The sequence below is a fragment of the Odontesthes bonariensis genome, chromosome 9 (genome assembly GCF_027942865.1).
Source record: "Odontesthes bonariensis isolate fOdoBon6 chromosome 9, fOdoBon6.hap1, whole genome shotgun sequence".
NCBI lineage: Eukaryota > Metazoa > Chordata > Actinopteri > Atheriniformes > Atherinopsidae > Odontesthes > Odontesthes bonariensis.
The window spans coordinates 15216476-15236934 of NC_134514.1; the positions used below are offsets into that span (position 1 = coordinate 15216476).

Here is a 20459-nt window from a genome sequence, read left to right on the forward strand (position 1 = left end):
AAATTTAAACCAACGAGTTAATGACCAAACCACAGAGCAGTTCTTCAGTCTGTATTTGCCTGATGTTGTACAACATTCCTGTTTGGTCAGTTTCATCAACTAGAAGCACAGCACACACAAACATAAAGAACGCACTTATAGCTATGGTGTTTGTGTTGCATGTATTTTAACTCTCCGAGTGGTGACACTTTAGTGAGTATAGTCTCTGGAATCTTTTTTTTTTTTTTTTAAATGAACCACTATTCTATTTTAGTTTTTTTTTAATATACATATTTGAATCCATTACATTGATAGAATATTGTATAATGTAAATACATCTTTCTGTGTAAATGTTTTTCTTATTCAATATTACTGTGTTGTGATCTTGTTTTTTTTAAAACAGTATATGTATTTCCTTTAACATGCATTCCTCTCTGAGTAAGGTAAAGAGACAGGACGTGTTGTGATTGGTTGGGCCTGGAAGGGTGTGGCCATGACGCAAGACCTGTGAGTACAGGCAGGTTCGGGGACCCCACAAACCCAGTCAGGCTCTTACGCTGGAGGGCAGAGGACGCCTCCTCCGGAAGGTTACCTGGCAAACTACAAGCTGCTGACAAAAAAGAAGAGCAACACTTGGTCTTTTCTGAAAGGGGTAAGAGAGTGAGAACTCGGTGCCCTTTTAATGCAAGCAATTTTGTTCAGCCTTTCATAAGATTTTTGTTGTTATCCTAGCAAAATTCCTCGTCATTATAGACATTATTATTTTCTTTTTTTATTCAAAATAAGATCTCAATATACATGATTCTCTCTTTTTTGACTATGTACAGAAGTGCAAAAAAGTCAACCTTTATCACCTCTATCGCCTCAGTATTCCCCACCCCACCCTTGTTGTTTGCAGTTGGCAACATAAGAAATGAGTGCAAAGACTCAGTTCCCTACTCACCGCGTTCACCTTGACCCCACCAGCAACGCCCATAAAAGTGATTAAATATGCAGCTTGTTTTCCAACATGGCCCAATTTCCAGGGAGAGTAGAAATATTAAAACAATAGTTACTATTTGAAATGGATACAGTAGAAAATAACATCTTTACTCTAAACATCTAAGAACTAGATTTTTATAATAGCTTTTTTTTTCTTATATGACTAGTTACAAACCTTACAATCATTAAAATATTACTCAGGTATTGGCGATGGTTGCCACAGTGACAACTGAGCCTCTCTGTTCTATTATTTCATCACTGTTAGATACTCATATAAAACATCTTTGTTCAAAGAACACAAAAAAAGACTAGAGAAATTAACAATATGCATACGGTTCAACAATATGCATAACGTAGAAAATATCGAGTTTACAATCATAATCATTCTAAAATGAACATTACATGGAATTTCAGGAAACTGTGCATGAGGAACACACAAACACACTGTACCTTATATTCATTATCATAAAGATAAATATAATACAGTAAGCAAAACTAAAAATCAGAACTAATATCAACATTTTTTCCAAACAAAATAAAACACTCCTTGTCTAAGAAAGAAGAAAAGAACTACGACAAAGTTAAGAAAACACTGACAAAAAAGTGACAATTACATAGTGCTCTGTGTGTGTTGATACGGCGTGGATTAGGCAACTGGATGGTTCAAAATGGCATGTTGCATTGTGCTGACCCGATGGTACATTCTAAGGCTTTGGATGAGTAATACAATCGTTTAATATTCTTGCCACTTTCCCTGTACTATCCAACAATTAAATATGCCTGAAGAACACCCAGAACACAAAAACAAAAAGTTCTAGAGATCTACTCTAAACATCCGTACCTTCTTTGGGCTACGCATATTTTCAAAATTTAGCCCCACTAGTCTATCCAAACTCCTAATAACAGTGACACAAATAGACTTTGGCTGACTATCTGAAAAAACAGTTCTCAGGTTTTAAACAAATACTTTTAAATATGTCGGACTATATACACACTACACTGAATCTACTTTGACAACGTGCCTTAAAATATGCATAACCATACAATCGAAAAAACAATTCATGTCATACAAATTACATCTCCGTCGCCAGATGCTTTGCAGATTTTTCACTTGTGTCACACAGCAGTTTCAACACCAACTCATCGCCCTGTGGCTTCCAAGCTATTCTTCATGACGTCTTCATCACAGAGAGAGTCTTTGGTCTCTCACACAGGCCAAAAACTTTTTGCATGGACAGACAGCTCTCAGTTAATACGGATCCAGTCATTTCATGTCTAAACTACTGACATCAACAACAAAGTCAAAGAAAAAAAAAAAGTTTGTCAATAGAAGATTTGGGGAAAGTAATCTAGTTATCAGTGGTGGCAATGGGAATCACAGGTATTGAGAAGTCATCAGATTGGACACTACATGCTGTCCAAGAGAGAAGATAGACGTATTAAAGGGCATTGTTGAGTTTAACACTACTTGAATACCATTTATGTATTTTCTGAGATGTATGGCACTTTACAGGGATGCCTGCAAGGTTAAAGACATGTGCTTAAGAGATAGAAAGGTAGGCTACAAAGGTTTGAAAGACACCTAACAGACATTCAGTTGCTATTTTGCTTCTGAGTGCACTCATTTAAATTCCCTTATCATTGGTTTAACAAAATGAAATCAGAAACAAATCCTGTGCATGCATATGTGATTCAGTCAGATTATTTGTTTATTTTACCTCAGCTGAAATACAAGGTAGGTACACCTTGGTGTAAACGAATGAAGACATTTATGGTAAAAGACCAACAACCAATGAATAAACAAACAATATGTGATTCTTGGTCGATGGACGCACCGATTCAGTCGGTTTTCCTGACGATTGCTTCACACATTTACCTCATATCAACATTCAACATATGTCTGGTGAATAAAGGTTAGTTGCCTCTGCAGAACCAAAGGCAGTCTTTAATGTAATGGCGTTCTTTTCTGCTTTTGTGTGATAGTGAACTTCACATGAAAACATTTCTAACAGACTGCATCTCCTATGTTAACATGCAGATTTATTTCGAACCAGTTCAGATTTGGTTTTCCTTTCCGCTCTTGATGTCACGGGCATGAAGGGTGACTGCTAGTCCTGGACTCGACACCAGCACGCTCCAGTTCCATCTGGACAGAGGTTTACAAGAATACAGCAAATCAATTGTGATGGACATCCAATATCAATGTAATCAGCAGACAGGCCACACAATAATCAACTGAGCAAATCCCGAATGAATGTTCACTGTTGATACTTTTCCAATACTTTGCTTTATAAAACATTTTTTCTTGACAAAGTAACAGTTAAAGGGAAGCATGGCTGCAGTTGATAAAAAATCTGCAGCCGATTACTTCCTTTATTGACTCTGAAATGAATGTACTACTTTGGGATACTAACACTGCGGCCCTGAGGATCAGAACAACAAACAGAAAATATTACTTCACCATCTATGTTTTTTTACAATTCTAATTCAATGTTACAGTGTATAATTGCAGTGCATCAAAATTCTGTAACACAGGAGAGTTTTTACATCTCTATACAAGGGCAGTCATGGCTGAGGTGAAGAGCAAGATATCCAGCCACTGAGTGTGTTGAAATAATCTCGGGCAAGTGTAGCAGACACAGGTTATAGAGAGCAAATATATAAGGAGCGTTGGATGAGTGTGTCTGTAAATAGGTGAATTAGAAATAAAACATTAAGTGCTTTGTAGAACCTAGTAAGGATTAACAGGCAATACATAAATGTTTACCGTCTTGAACTCCATTCCTCACTGAACTCCTTTGGCTATCCATGGTTCCACAAATCAAATCAAAGTAATTGCCGCCTGCCCTTGAAGTGACTACAGGGTCTGCCCCTTGAGATCCGAGCTCACTCATACAGGCTTATGCACCTTCTTGACCAACCCGCTCCTCTCAGGACCACCGTCTTGTACTTCCACCCCTAGACTATTCTCATTTGTGGTTCCACTTTGGTGAAACAATCCACCAAATAATATCCGAGCAGAGACGTCCCTCTCTACCTCCAAGAATCTCAAAGATTAATCTCTTCCTGACACCTCCAACAGCATAACACATCTAAGCTGGACTCACTTGGTCCTCTGTATAGGTTAGGTGTAAGCATTCTGTCAATTACATACTAGAAATTGATTTATCACCTATTGTCAATAAGTGATATTACAAGGACTTATTACAAGGACTTATTACTTAACTGAATTATGTTGTATTAACCCTCTCATTATAATTACAGCAAACATTCCCTGAAGTTCTACATTAAGTTACTGTTGAAATAAACAACTTCGTCAGCTGTAAAAAAAAAAATGCAGTTGTTGAAATTCTGTCACAGAACTTGTGTTGTTGAAAAGTGTGAAATGCTGGAACAAGGTGCAGTACATACTGTTCTGACTGAGACTCCTACATCTGGGTCACATACTTGTGACTAGTCAGATGGTCTGCAGATATTATTGGAATCTGATTGAAAAGGGAAAAGAGAAATAGAGGGGGAGGGGGAGATAATGAAGACAGAGAGAGAGATAAGCAGATGGATAAGTTGAAACGAGGACAAATGGCACTTCAACTAAAACTGAAGGCAAAGATAAGCATGGCGAGTATGTTCATAATCACAGATGGTCAGAATAACTAGCAAAGACCATGGAAGAACCTAGCCTTGCGCACCATACATGCATTTTTAATTAAGAGGCAAATCGGCATCAAAAGATTTAAAAGTCACTGAAAAGTCTGAGTTGATAAGAGAAGTGAGATGGAGTGAGAGGAGGCAGGAGAGGAGCAAACCTGATTGGCTGTTGCTGTTGCAAAGGGAACACTTGTGGCAGATGTGGAGGCTGCAGACACAGTGGCTGGAGAAGCACCGTGCATCATGGGTACTTGAGGAAAAGATCACAAAGGCAGTTGAACCAGAGCAGATTTAAAGCTTTTTTATGCTTCACACCACTTTCATGTCTGTGTATAGAAAGCTGATAAACATGAGAGAAGTTTGTAGTTTTTAAATGGCTATAAGTTTGGCATGTCATTTTTAGTTATTCTAATAGTTTATGCTGTTACTGTTACAGTGATGTATCAATTTGACAAAAGCTTTAGCTAGGGTAAATATGCTATTTACCGGGAGTCCTGGGTAGCTTACTGTTAACTCGAAGAGCAGTCGGACAGCAGCATGATTTCTTTTTTAGTGCAGATGAGGCATTCATAAGAGTAAGAGTTTATTTTTGCTGGAAATATTCTAATGTTGATGAAAATGACTAAAATTAGCCACCACAGTGATTACCTCTAACATTTTCTCTTCTACCAGTAACTATTCCTCATGTTTATGTGGCATTTATAACCAGACAATAAAATGAGGTGCTCATAGGGTTAGAGAGCTTGGGATTGAGGCATAATGAGCGAGGGGAATTTTTTACTGCAACAAGCATTAGGTGACAGACAGACCTGTGGCAGAGCAAACAGGAGGCACATTCCATATCTCAACGATTTATTGCAGATAACAGCAAAACACAGTCAGAGCTTCAAATCAAAATTACAAAATGAAATAAAATAAAGATATACAATTCTTGTTTCACCAACCATAAAGAGATTACATGTGCAACTTTAAGAAGAAGTCAAAGCCTAATTTCTTAAAATGGAAAAACGTGGTCACTTTATGCGGTGAGCTGAATGAGATGTGAGAGACTACAACGGGCTCAAAGATAATCAGTAAGGAAAGCTGGCACCTACCAATACTTGTTGCAGGTGTCATGCACAATATCGAGCCTGCCCATCATGCATTGCAACAGGGAGTGGAGTGAATAGGGGAGAGAAGAAATCAAGACAAGTGTTACAGAGTCAGACAATATTCACACTGGATTTGATATGAACAAATGGTGATCTGAAAATGTTAACCTGCTGGGCTAAATATAGTGACTTCTAGATGATTATTCATATCAACGATCAGTAACTACTCAATTAATAGTTACTACAAAGCAATGAAAGCATATGCATGTAAAGTGGGAAAAAACTCCTGGTCAGCACAAGTTTACTTTTCAATCACTCCCATAAATCCAGATGACAAGAAATTGTTGCAGTTGCCCTATTTTCCCATCAGCAGCTGTTTGTACTATGGAACATTTGAATGACCTCTTTTTTTTAATCCCTCAAGTGTGTTGTAGTGACCTGACAGTCCTAGTGGGAGACATATGAGGATCTGAGTATCTCAATATCACAGTGGGGCAGGCTATTTATAGGCCGTAAGATGAGAATATGGGCTAGAGTGTAAGATGACTAGGCAGTGCAGTAGCACAGAGCAGTTCAAATAAGTTGTGCATTAATGTACGTGTTCATACTATACAGAATATAGTTTTCTCCATCGATGGGCAGGACATGCCCCTTTCACCTTTAAAATGACAGTTTCAGAGTTCCTACTTGATTTAATAAATCTTTTTTTGACATCTGTTGTTCATCTGGTTCACCGTGTTACAGTGTTTGGCTGTAGGATGAGCATGGTGGGGCCGGAAAAGCATATTACCTCCATATCCCAAAAAATCTTTAAAGCATTATCTTTCATAAAGGCCTGACTTTATTTATCCTAGCCACCAAGCCAACATTCATGCTGTATGTGCAGTACATATGCAGATAATTCCATGCAACTTTATGTCATCATTTCCCCAAAAATCAAAACACCCATTCAGCCATTCTCTTCTGATGCCAAAACATAATCTGTGAGTGTGAAACATGTGATCTGGCAGCCAGCAGTGGCATAACAATCTCAAACATGGATAAAAGATGGCCGGGGCCTTACCTGATGGTATGAAGGCAGCCTGCTGCTGAAACTGCATGTTGGCCAGGGCCTGTTGGTACTGGAATACACCAGCATTGAACATAGTGGTGGCACCGTTGGCTTTTTCAAGTGCAGGTCTCTTTGGTAAAGGAGGCAAGACGGGAGGGAGCCCCTGATGAGGGGACAACACCAAAAAAAACAGGATGGGAGTGAGGGAAATCAAAGGATGGTGGCAGTGACATTCAGGACAGAGAGAAGAAAGAATTTACATTAGAAAAATAAGGTTGCTCTTCAATAAAGCTTTTACAAATTACAGCAAGCAGGCAGTAGACTACACTACTGCTGTCAGAGCAAGAGAGGAGTGTGGCGCTATATAATACAAACTGTGACATCAGTCTATCTAGTGACAACAAAAACAGTCCTCAGCACATTGTCATGAACCTCTTTTTAGGATTCTAACTGATAGTTACAGTAAGAAATACTCATTTTGAAGCCTGAAGTATAAATAGACCTTTCTGTAAAGAGAACTTAGTAACAGTGATGATTCAAAATATTGTAGCTACTCATTAATGGACCCTCAATAGAATTGGTCGTTAGGAAAAGCTGCACTGCCAGCTCCATGATAATAGTAGAATGTTAAGACTGTCATGACAACTCTTCAACACTTACTCATGCAGTATGGGAAGTGACAAAATCATGCAAAGACTACCATACACTGTTATTAGATATTTAACAATTGCCCATGAATAGCTTTGAAGATTCACCAAAGGTGATGAACTGACCTTAAAATTTTTTTTTTCATTTTAGTCCTCCTCTCTTTTTTTGGTCTCTTACTTCTTTAAGAAATAAAACTGAGGACTGCAATCAGTTCATCACCTCTCAGTGTTTCCTCAGTTTAGTTAATTAATTACAACCATATCAATCACACCACAGCTACATGCCAAGCTAAAAGGTGAAAGGTCATAGTACCAGGTCAAAAGTTGCGTCGAGGGGTCGCTTCAGCGATTTGACAGCCGACTGAGTCTTAATTAGCAGGCAGCGAGCACATGATGGCAATGGGCCAATGGGGTTCAAGCGCAATAACATAAACCAGCAAGCGGAGGTGCATCATGGGGGCAGCAGTGCAGTGTGGGTTGGTGAAAAAAAACAAACAAACAAAACAACAAACAAACAAATAAAAAAACAAATCATTGGAATGCAATATACACCAATTACAAGACTACGGCATGCACATAGGGTTACTGAAAAGAAACTCTGGCTTTTGACGCCATTTACTTTTAGAGGAAAATTAAGTTTTATTAAAAATAACTTCAGTTCAAGTGAATTTCTGGTCCAAAGAGGAGGATTAGCCAAGTAACCAAATATCTGATGTTCAGTCGATGACTTTTATTATAATATTTAAAAAGTCCAAGTTGGTGATCCAGATAATCTGCTTTGACACAATTTGTGGTGACAGAGTGATGTAAACTATCACAAACAAAGTGTTATGATGGCACATTAACTTGATCAGATCAAGTCTAAAGACAAAGCTTCTGCGCACAACAGTCAATATTTCTGGGCCAGTCATTGTTTGACTGCAGATTGAATGAACATTAAAAAAAACAGCAAGAAGCTGACGTGTTGAATTCAAGACACCAGAAAAAGAAATTATTATTCTACCCTTACTTATGTGTTTTTCTTGAAACTGAAATATAGGTACAAAAAAGTCTAATAAGGATAATTTGGTCAAAATCTGTAGCCCCATTGTTAAGTTAGCATGTTAACCACTACTGTTCATTTTAAAGAATGTACAATCTAATTAAAGGCGTTGATCCGGTCACCACAGTTCACATTTTAAAGAGATAAAAGGATACAAACAAATGGGTACACACTTATAATACTGTTTAACTTTGAGGGCAGGCCTAATCACATTGGGTCTGTTTTGGTTTTCTGGAGTAATCAGAATGTCAAAGGTTAACTGAAATCGAGCTAATCCTCCTTTCTGGATTACCTGATACACAATGTCATCTACAGCACTCGGCTGAACAAAACCTCATTGTGTCTCTTGAGAGAATGATCACTGCATTGCGGAAACACAATTAAACCAAACAGTGCTCTCTACACAGTTGTCCCCTCAGCAAAAATTTAGCACAGCCTTACAAATATACAACTAACAAAGCAGCAAAACAAGGACGGCAGGAAGGGGAGCAGAGGGCTCAGTCACATACTAGCATGATCACTACAGCCTGCTGCCAATAAAGCACACACTGACTCTGTATCTCTGAGCTGAGGAGAGCAGTGACAATAAAGATCTGAATGTAGAGTGTAAAATTTGCTCTGCCTATATCTGTTTTTTTTTGTTGTTGTTGTAGTGCTTGTGCTCCAAACTCACCTCATTGTTACAATCAAATATTTTCATATTGTCATGATTTCAGTCAGCAAATCAAGTGAGGTTTGTTTTAGATCAACAATCTGGACTCTGGGTCCTAACATTTTATTTGTTTGAGATGTCCCGTGGCTTGAGTGGTTCTTGGTGGCCTTATCCGAAGGCAGATACCTACCATGGCTGCTGCAGCCGCAGCCTGGTTGACTTGGTGTTGGGCGGCTTTGATTTTGGCCTGCAGGTGGGCCGGAGGGTGAAAGTACTTGCACTTCTCTCGCGAGCAGCGGCCCTTTATGTAGTCCATACACACGGTGACTGTGTTGTCGTTGGTGTCAATCATAGTGCTATCTGAAGGGTGGGCAAAGCGACAGTCGTTCTCCCCACGTGTGCAGTTACCTCGCTGGTATTCCCGGCATACCTGCATCACAAACACAACAGAAGGATTTTGATCACAAGCCAAACATACGAAACCTTCTTCCATGAATACACACAAACCTCAGGCTAACACACACACACACACACACACATCATGAAGTTACTGTTCACTTTACTTCACATTTGATGAAGTACTCAATCAGTTCAGTCATTTCAGAACTTGACAATCACTGCACCAGACAGAGCTAACCAATCTTAATGACAGGTTCGGCCATTACTGAAGATTGATAAGCAGAACAGATTTTGACCGGCGTTTACAGGCTCATCAATCACATAACATGGCTCCATCAGTCAAATCAGCTGTGTTGTTGTTGTTCTTCCTGAGATGGACAGAAGGGGGCAGCACTTGCATTAGCTGAAGCAAACTGAGAGGGGACGTGATTGCCTCACTATGAATGTCGGGGCTCAATGAGGCTCAATGAGGCTCATGGGAAATATGAAGCTTGTTACCCTCAAGGGAGGCTGTAGTTGACGTAATCCTCAGCCCACACAAAATAAATAACAAGGACAAACATACACACAAGCCAGGCTCACATAAATAATGAGGCAGCAATTTGTATTTTTTTAAAAAAAACGAATTTTGACCCTGAAGAAGCTGACAAATAAGTTCAGATCTCTCCTTGAGAACCAACTGCATTACACTCAAAAGCTATCCTCCATTAAATGAAATGTAATTTTGTGGTGTGTTCTATTGATCTATCTGTTATCGTAACAGAATAAGCAATCTAGCCAACAGGTCTGTTTACCTCACTGCCTTCATGCATAAATGATCTGATTTGTGGAGGAGTGGCTGCCAGACAAAAGGCCACCAGCACCGTCATCTACAAACTAACCCTGTTCTGCCTCCTGTCAAGATGGACAATCATCCACCATCACTGATCAACATGATGGATCTCAGTCTGTTTTTACGCACATCTCTCACACTAACACATTCTCATAAAAATGTTCGCCAACCTGCGCACACAACGATATTAATTCCCCACCACTGCTATCATTACTAATCTTGCTAGTGGCCTTTTCTTTTTTTTTTTTTTTTTCAAAGACAGACTGCCTTGTTGTCAGGCAGAAGTAGGTGAAGCGGGTGGGGGAGGGCGGAAGAAGATGTAAGCATGGTTGATGAATAAAGAGAAGAGGATTGACAGATGGGGATTGAAGAGACAAAGGTGAGTGTGGCTGCCACTGAAAAAAATGAGATGAGCAAGAGAAGATTAAATAGCAGCAATTAGATGTTGAGGGTAGCAGGTGTGGACCAGTCTGATTCTCTTAATAGTTATACATTAGCAGAAGCTAAACCAATAGAACAGCTTCACTGGACAAACAACAATAACGAAAAAAGGTCTGCTGATCATATTTCTGTCCCCATGGTAACTGTCCCCCTGGGACATTTAATACACGACTGCAGGTAAGCACCATATGATTTAATGCATGCTTAGATGTTGCAATGTCCTGTAGCAGCATAAGATAAAGAGTGAGAGAGACTGCAGGAAAATATTTTCTTTAACCAGCCTGCAGGATTGTCTTCTAAAATAGGAATTTCTCAAGGAACCAGTCTGCAACTTTATCTTCGACTGGTATGTGTGTCTGTCCACAGAATTCCAGCTATGTTTACTTTGAATGAAACACACTGAAAAAAACTAAAACATACAAAAAAGATTAAAGAATAAAAAAGTTTTTAAAAAAGCTAATATATGAATGCTCAGAATCAAAACAAAAGAGTAAAAGTGAGATACTTTATCCTTTACTGATCTACTAAACTTTTGTGCCAAATACTGTCAAGCTTTTTGCCAGACTATTTCAATTCTCAGTTGAATTAAGACACACATATTCCACTATTAAAAACAACTACTTGCCTCCAAATATCCTTAACCACCACTTCTTTCATGAAATTCAATCACTGCTATTTCCTTTGTTTCTGTTATCTTTGTCTCCACTTGCTCCAACCTTCGACTGATGACCACAACAGGTCTAATAATTGATTTCCAATTTCCCACTCCATCTCTCCTTCCCGTCATTGACCCGTTCCCTCGCGTTGCATGTTGTCCACTTCTTCACTGCTTGTAGTGACTTACTCAGTCTCACCCCCATTAATTACGCAGCTACCAAACATTACAACTTAAATGTAACCTTGCTAACGTTCTCGCACGCCTCCTGCCTGCCTCCAACGATTTCCCCATTATTTCGCTGCGAGTGTTTCCCGGGTGGAGCTACATAAAGGATGAGATTGACTTACTGTCCAATTAATGTTTATGTGAGGACACAAGAGGAGGGGCCTCATAAAGTTTCAAATGACTAATTGCTTTCATATAAGAAGAAAAAAAATTAATTTAAATGACAAATCTGTACAGAGCAACTTAAGCTTGTCTGGCACAAGCTTAAGTTGCTCTGTATAACGTGTCTCCTGGCTGTTGTGGGAAGTGACAAGGATGTGTGCAGGGAGATTACCGTCTTTCTTTATTCGCTTAAGTCTCTGTAATGGCTACATTATGTTAATAGGATGTAGTTACTGTAACAGCAACTGTGTACCAGATGCATAATTAAAGTCTACAAACAGAAACTGTTATGGCAGGACTCTCCAACCCATGCTTTTAATATTCAAAGAAGTACATCTCACATTTCAAAGCCCGGTCTGTTTGTGTAGCTGTGAAAAAGATCCTTGCTGGGTGCAGCATTTACCGGAGCTTGGTTAATCTGTTTTCTAATCTATAACTGATTTGGAACGGATAAAACAAATATGCAAATCCTGTCGTGTCTGTGATCATTCGGGTTTGTGTATATTCATTTTTCTTTCATGTGCTCACATTTCATCCTTGCATCTCTGTCTGTGAATCTCACCTCCAGTCTGTCCGTCCTCATGAGCTTCTGTGCAGCGGCAGCGGCAGCAGCAGCAGGTACAGGTACACCAGGGTTGCTGGTGACCAGCACAGGAGCACTGGGCAAGATGTCAGCGGGCATCAGCCCGGGCGACACGGGGCCAAGGTAGGGGTTAAATGCAGCAGCATTGGCATTGGTTGCAAGGCCGGGTGTGACTGAAAACATGGGCTGCAGGGTACAGGCAGAGTAAAAATTAGTAAAAATTCAGCTAATTCAGTGTCTCACAAAGTCAGTTTATATAGAAAGTATAGTTTATTACATTACAAGTAATGTAATACTTGGATATACATATGATTGGTAAAGAAATAAAAGATAAAAGCAGTTGTCTTTAGCAAAGATCAGTGAGAATTGTGGCTGAGGAGAAACATAACAATAATTAACTTACAAGCTTACATTTATGAAATATAAATACATGTTCTTTTCTGGCTGAATGACTGTCATTTGCATTACATTTAGAGGAGGCTTAGAGTTAGTATGTAGCACAATCTATTCTCTTTGATGAGACAGACTCAAGTGATCCTTACACCAGATATCCCACAGATAGCAGCAGTAATTATGAGGACGCTAAGTTGCGTGTTCATGTGAGGTGGGAGGGGGGCTGTGCTGTCTGTATGCATTGTGCTGGAGTTCCATAGGGAAAACATCCTCCTTACCCTTCCACAATACTCCAAGAGAGAGGCTAAGGAGTAAGCTAGCTTACATAGCACACTTCAAGTTTTCCCTGCACGTTCCTGACCTCAGCCCCAGTCTGAGGATTGTCTCTTGAGCTCCTGCCAAGAGGACGCAGTGAGTAATAGAGCAATGGCAGCAGCCAGAGCTGGACAGCTACATTCCTCCCAAAACCTCCTCACTGCTCTGGGATGGCTCAATAAATAAGAAATGACGTTGTGGACTTCCTAATTCCTCCATTTCTTTGCCCAGGAATGCCTGAAGAATTATGCCCTATCTCCAGAAAAATAGATGTATCATTTTGAGATACTTGCAGCTCAAGGTTGAGATGGGAGGTGTCTTAAAAAATGCTCACAGTCACGAGGTTTTAACAATGCAGTGATGTCATCCTGCGAAGAATTAGTGACCTTGCTTATCTCCTTTTTAGGGTGTTGCAGATTCCTTCTGTGGTGTAATTTAAAACAGTTAAACTGAGTGTTTGAGTTGTGTAAAATGAATAATGTTTGCTCTAGTGGTGTCTGTCTCTCCCTTATATGACAGGGATCATGCATTTTTAAACAGAATGACTCAGTTTGAATCAATGCAGACCAACACAGTTCTTGATATTTCTTTTACGTGGGTATATATTATCTACTGTAAATAAAAACAAGCAATTTCTCTAAATATGGCATTGGATTGGTAAGCTCATGTCAAATAGATATATTTAACCCTTAAAGACATGTTGCTGTTTTAGAGCAGTGGCTATTTTAACTATGGGTAGCAGCAGAGACCTTTGAGGGTTAATAAAATACCCTGAAATCACAAGAATCGTTGTGACTTAATATTTATATAGAAAGAAAAAAAAAACCCTACATTTTCTTTATTTTGAAATAGGAGTCTCATGGATCATATTGTCAAAGCACACACTGACTCATTTGTCAAATTTCCTGTCCCAGCTATCCCTTGCGTAACTCAGCTAATGTGGTGTTGAGTGGTACAATATTTGATTTTGTTAAACAATTTTGTAGTAACAAGTTTATCCTATGGTGGCCCTGAGCTGCAAAAGATAACAATGATAGCAACGATGACAAAAATGAAACAACTGCAACAGGAATGTAAATACACCTGAGATTTAAGAAAACACAAGAATACAGAAAAGACAACAACGAGCAAAAACACTGAGAAAACACCACGGCCACACAAAATAGAACAATTCTGAAAAGTTTTTGGTTTAATGCTTTACTCTGTTTCGTTCTTTGCATGTCAGGGACATAGTTTGCTTGCAGATTTTATAACTCAAAATATGTGCACGATAGATTTACTATTTACACAACATTTCCAGCTGTTTGTGTAGTGTAAACTGAAATTACTGAATTAATCATTTTAAGGATTGATTGAATTATTTCAGGACTGGAAATGTTAAAAAGTCATAAAAGAAGACATAGAACATTATTATAAGGAACAAAAAAATCTACCAGAACATGCAAGAATAAATCAAAAAATATATTATATATATAATTTTATTATAAAAGAATAACATAAAATCAGCTGACAAACATTTAGAAAGTTGATGTGATTAAGAGAGAGGTATGGCAGAAATCTTTGGAGTCTGACACGAATGGGTTGAAGTATGAAGCTTTTTCATACTTTTTGGACACTCACCATGAGTGTGTCGTTTGACTGTGGATTTTATGGCTTTATTTCTCTAATATTCACGCAGTGACTGTACCAAACAACAACACGTAATTTCCATTACTGTTTTTTTTTTTTTTTTTGTATAAGAAGAAGAGAGAATGAGTAAATGAATCAGTAAGTAAACACTGCGGGTAATTGTGTAATGTCAACTGTGTGCTGAACACCATCATGAGCACCATCGCTCTCAGCTAGACATAATGGACCCTTATTACCTCGCCCTATGTACAGTTCCATTCATAGAAATGAAACTCTTTTTTTTACCCACATTCTGGGGTGATGCATTGCAGCAAATAAAAAGTTGCGGAAATACTGATGAAAGCAGGAAACTAGACACAAGAGGAGAGGCTTATACCTGGTTTCATCCTTTGTTCCTTTAACACACTCTTTTGCTCTTTTTTAAACTTTTCTTTGTGGGGCAGGTCTAAAGGTCTGGTATCATTCTATCGCCTTCACTTTACCTGGCTGCCTTTAGTCTGTCCATTTATCTCCTCCTGCCGCATTCAGTGCTCTCTTTCTTCTTCAGCTGCGTCCTTCTCTGTCAGCCTGACTTCCTCCCCCTCGCTTCTCTCTTTCTCTTTCTCCCAAGACATAAACAGTAAAGGAGGGCTTTGCACTCCCTGGGAGATCTATTGCTCCTCTAAATCCTACGACGATTTTCTCTGTTCCTCTCATTGGATCTCTCGACTCAGCCCATGTTTCCCAGATAAGGGTGATAGTCATTGAATAAGTGTGGACATGCATGTGTGTTTTTCCAAGTGTGCCACATCATAAACTCTTAATAATAGTGTGAAACAAAATCATTCCATTGCTCTCCATTACACAGAGGAGAGGAATTACTCAAAGCCTGACTGGCAGGTCTCATAAACTCTTTGAGGTATCAGGAAGGATTCATTTGAAGTGGCTGACTCGGGCTCTGGCCATCACTTTGAAGATCCTCGAGGGATGCAGCTCAGTAACAGCAATTTCTGATATTGTTTTCTCTCTGTGTGTTTGTGTGTGTGTGTGTGTGTGTGTATTCTTGTTTTACAATCTTTGTGGGGTCTGTAAATGGGAGCCCAAATTGTGGGCAAATCATGTTTAAGGAAATTTGACAAATCTTTTTATGGTTTTATGGCTAGAATTACAGGTTAAAGTTAGGTTTAGAGTAAAGGTTAGGGTTGTGGGCATCCAGTTGTTCTGGTTGGGCTCGGGAAAGGGGCTGTGGAATGCATTATGTCAATGGTGAATCACCACAGAGATAGAAATACAACTTTGTGTGCATGTGTCTGTGTGTGCATGGATTTGTGGGCATGTTGACAAGTGCATGATGATAATATGATTCTTTATTGATCACGGTAATTCCCTGAGTTGTCTTAGACCTAGACTCTGACCTTCAGCAATTGCTCATCTAATTCACTTACATGATGAACTTAAATGACCATGGCTAAATACATAAATTAAATAATGAATACATATTTTAATTCAAGGTCAAGTTACTCGCTTCTTCTGCTACAGAAATGAGCTTTTTAGGTTTTTAGTTTCTGCAGTATTGAGACCCAAAGCATTGAGGAATGTTTTAAGGTCAAGAATAAATTCATGGACTCAATTTATCCATCTATTTATTTGTTTACTGTATAGCTTTGATGATTTTTATTAAAGTAAAAACTCTGAATTTAAGTGATACATATCATACTTTCGCAATTTTCTTCTCTAGTACAAGTTCCAATATTAGGGCTGCACGATGGTGTGGTGGTTTGAACATTCACCTCACAGCAAGTGGGTTCCTGGTTCTAATCCCAGCTGGGGCCTTTCTGTGAGGAGTTTGCATGTTCTCCCTGTGTATGCGTGGGTTCTCTCCGGGTACCCTGCCCTCCAACCACCACCCAGAAATTGACCGTAGGAGTGAGTGTGGATGGATGTTTGTCTTGTGTGGCCCTGTGATGGACTGCTGACCTGTCCAGGGTGTACCCTGCCTCTCGCCCAATGACAGCTGGGATGGGCTCCAGCGCCCCCATGACCCTGAGTTGGATTAAGTAACCATAAAGCTGCACCCATGCCTCTTAACGATATGATTTAGTGACACTCGTGTTTCAGTCCAACTGTCAGGTGAATCTGGAGTAAACTTTTGAAACATTGCTCAGTAGAAAAAGTGCATCAAGTATCGTTCCATTAACTTGTTTTGAGCAAATAAACTGGGATACATAGTGTCGTCAGAAAGTGACGACATAAGCTACACATGGCCATGGTAAACAGAGTCATAGTTGCACAAATTGTTCACAGTGCCTGTGAAGAGAGGCAGGAAGAGGTCTTCTGATTTTTTTTTTTTTTTTAGCAAGGATGTTGTGAATGCTTTTTTTCCATGGCACTAATATGACCACGAATATTGAATAAGATCTTCATTTTCATTCTCTGTCTTTGCCGAGGTCATCAGTTTGACCACATATTCATAGTAACTGCTGATGTCTGGGAACAAACAAATTCAAACTTGTTTTAAATAAACATGCAGATAAATTAAACTAAAATGTCCACATATGAAAAAAAGATACTCGGAAATATTCGTGCATGTGTTATTTTGTTTGGGAGGTGTGTTGCATTGTACTAATTGTCCTTTTCACCTTTTATATGTCTACTCACCACTGGTTGTAGCTGTGTGCCGGGGATCATGGCATTGGCGAGCTGCATCTGCTGGGCCAACATTGCCATGTTTTTCTGCTGGATGAGGTTGTTTCTTCCATTGATCTCCAGCTGTGTCTTTAGGTGTGGAGGAGGATGCAGGTACTTACAGTTCTCCCTGGAACAGCGACCCTGATGGGGTGGGAGAGGAGAACAAAGTTGGAGAAAACAAGTAACAGTCGAAGGGTGAGGAGGATAAAGACATGGAAAGTGGGTAGATTAGAACGGTGTTCACATTAATCGCAGCCTAATGTAAAGAAGTAATGAGCCTTGACTCAAGTTGATGCCCTCACATTTAGCAGGGGCTGACCTTACGTCCCTGACATCTGTGCCTGCCACCCCATTTGTTCTAAAGAAAAAAATCCCTTTCCTGGTCAAAGCCACGGGCTTGTTACTTTACCTATTTTCGAAAAGTCCCACCAAGGGACAAATTAGTTCCAGAAGCCGAGATAAAGGGGATTAACTGTCTATCTGCCTCAGCTAATAGACTGCTTTATACACAGAAAATGATAAGACAAAGACAATGTTGCGGTGTCTAAAGGGCACTTTTATTTTTTTATTAATGTGTTAATCATTTTATCCACAAATTAAAGAAAATTTAAAAATATATTGTTTTGAATTATGATTTGTTAAAGCCCAATGTAACATCTTTAAGTGTATGATTTTGTCTAAACACCAAAACAAAGGACCAGGACCAAAACAAATGTTTGACATTATTTGAGAAGTAATCCAAACTATATATCATACATTAGACAAATATTCCTTTACCTAATTTTCTTCTCCCTTCCCCCTAAATAGGAGTAAGTGGGTATGGAAAATTAATGAAATAATCATTTATTTTCTAGTTGAGCAGATAAAAATAATCACTGAAGCGATTCTCTCTTTCTAGTTTTATAAGATGTGAAACCAACCAGAAAGAGAAAAGGAAAGACAGTGAAAGTGCTCCTGCTTTAGAGATAGTATTTGGGGATTCTCATTTCCCAAAACCCTATGGTCTCTAGCACCTTTGAGGCCTACCAACTTGATGGTGGATGTTTAACAAATCTGAATCACCATTGATTGCCTCCCGAATGAACCAAAAGACATTATTTCACAAAAAGGAAATGTGGGAGTCCTGATGCAGGATCAATACATGATTGGACACTTCTGTGACAGCAGTAAATATACACACATTGTGCCAATCTAAAATTGTGTTTGTATCTTAAAGGCGGATTTACAGTTGACGTGTCGCTCACGGGCGGGGGCGGCCCGTGACGTCAAAATGACGTTGCAGTCCTGGCGCTTGCCTTGAAAAGACGCCGCAGCGCGTTGTCGTGCTCCAGTCGATTTTTGTAACTTGGCTGCGCCGAGAACAACAAACCGGATGGCCCAATGTGAAATCAGGCTCAGTCAGGAGGTGCATTTGTACAGGCACCTGTACGAAATTGCAGTGAAACAGCACAGGGAGCACGTAAACTCCCAAAACCCGTGGACAGAGATTGGCAGAACTTTGGGGAAAGAGGGAGAGTTCTGTAAGAATGTGTGGAAGAAGCTACAGGACAGATACATGAAGGCAATGAAGAGGGCAGAGACTCGAAGTGGTGATGCCGGGGGCTTCAAACATTCACCTCTTTTAACTGAATTAAAAAATTAAAATTATCCAGATACTGCAACAGTATCATTAATGACAGTGTTCCTGCTCTTGACAGTGGCATTGTTTTCTTCTCGACTTTCGTGGTTTTAGAGTAGCGGTAACCTTCGCGTAGCAGCGCCACCTCTGTGACGGAGAAAATTGCAACTACTGGCGCATCGACTTGCGCCACTATATATAGCCGGCACGAAATCGTGACGTCATCAACACCGCTCGCGCTAGCAGACGCGGCAACCATGCTAGAGCCTTGAGACAGAGCAGTGTGTGCTTGGGTTCTAGCTACTTTGGCCTCCTCTACAGAACACTCCCCCAAGAAGGGGTCATTTCTCAGATATCTCCTCCCTTTTTGCTCCCACATTCCTGCCATATATTTACTTTTACTTAAATCACACATGCATCCTGAGCTTCTTGCTGATATTTGTTCTCCTCATCATGACTACAGAGCAGTGCAAGTGCAGAGGTGCTGCTGTGATCTGTGTATGTTCATGCTTGTCTGTAGAGTGTGTAGAGCAGGGGTGCTACTTCCTTCCCGTCTTTTTCCCTTATTTACCTCATCAAAATGCCTCCCCTGTCTCTTCCTTCCCATCGCTGCTTTATATAAATCTCCTTGCAGGAGGATTTGGGGACCAGCCCGGCAACAATGCCACAGTACCACCTCCCATGAGGAATTAAAGGCTGGCTGTCATGCTACTGCTTATCTCGGTGAAATTACCTGCTGCTCACTGCGACCCACTACGACAGCTGCTTTCACAACCGCATAGGCTCTCCAACTCATCCCTTATTCCCAACACCTCTCTCTTTCTTTCCCCTCACGTCTAGTCTCGCTCGATCTCTCCCTCTTAAAACCTTGCATTTCATCACGCAGCCTGTTCTGCCTGGCTACAGCAGCGAAGAGAGTTTGCATTGGAAGCAGCAAAATATTAAGAGTTCCTCCAACATTTTCATTGGCTGACAGCTGAGGGGAATAGTATTCCCAGCCTGCCTCCTGGCCTAGAGGCACACATTAACAATGCTCCAAGTCTGGCTCATCCCTGTCTGGCTGTGACTATTGATCAGTGCTAATTGGTTAATGTCTTTTGATTTTCAGTACTTTCCCTCTGGCTGACTAAACCCAAGCATGTCATCTCAGGCCATGCGTTTGTGTGTGTGATCAGCTGTTACTATCCATAGCTCACAATTACATAAAAGCCTACCACTACTTCCTACTACTCTTTTAATTGATTCTTTGCATTGCTTTGAAGTAGTCAGAGTTGAATAGACTCTAAACATTAACAGTTTAAAAAGTTAAATTGGGAATACAGTGCAAAATAAGACATGGATATATTTACTATTCTGTTGAATTCCTTTATCTTTTATCACCCCTTTCAGAAACGTATTCCTGTTACTGATTGGAGTAGATATTTAGTGGCTCGACAGTTTAAAAGG

At 39.8% G+C, this 20459-nt stretch overlaps 1 protein-coding gene across 9 annotated transcripts in view; it reads right to left on the reverse strand.

Moving 5' to 3' along the window:
- Window positions 1-201: 201 nt before the first annotated feature.
- Window positions 202-20459, reverse strand: part of LOC142388255 (muscleblind-like protein 1) — a 74990-nt gene continuing 54732 nt past the window's right edge. For 5 of the 9 annotated variants that reach the window (XM_075473303.1, XM_075473296.1, XM_075473297.1 and 2 more), the window contains 9 exons: window positions 17366-17536; window positions 12371-12577; window positions 9282-9521; window positions 7711-7764; window positions 6763-6913; window positions 5703-5738; window positions 4767-4858; window positions 4372-4445; window positions 202-3106 (listed from right to left, as the gene is read on the reverse strand). In XM_075473303.1, coding sequence (XP_075329418.1) covers window positions 4389-4445; window positions 4767-4858; window positions 5703-5738; window positions 6763-6913; window positions 7711-7764; window positions 9282-9521; window positions 12371-12577; window positions 17366-17434 — 906 coding nt within the window. In that variant the 5' untranslated portion in view covers window positions 17435-17536 and the 3' untranslated portion in view covers window positions 202-3106; window positions 4372-4388. The remainder of the gene's footprint in view (window positions 3107-4371; window positions 4446-4766; window positions 4859-5702; window positions 5739-6762; window positions 6914-7710; window positions 7765-9281; window positions 9522-12370; window positions 12578-17365; window positions 17537-20459) is intronic. The other 4 variants (XM_075473301.1, XM_075473300.1, XM_075473299.1 and 1 more) reach the window with 4 other exon arrangements.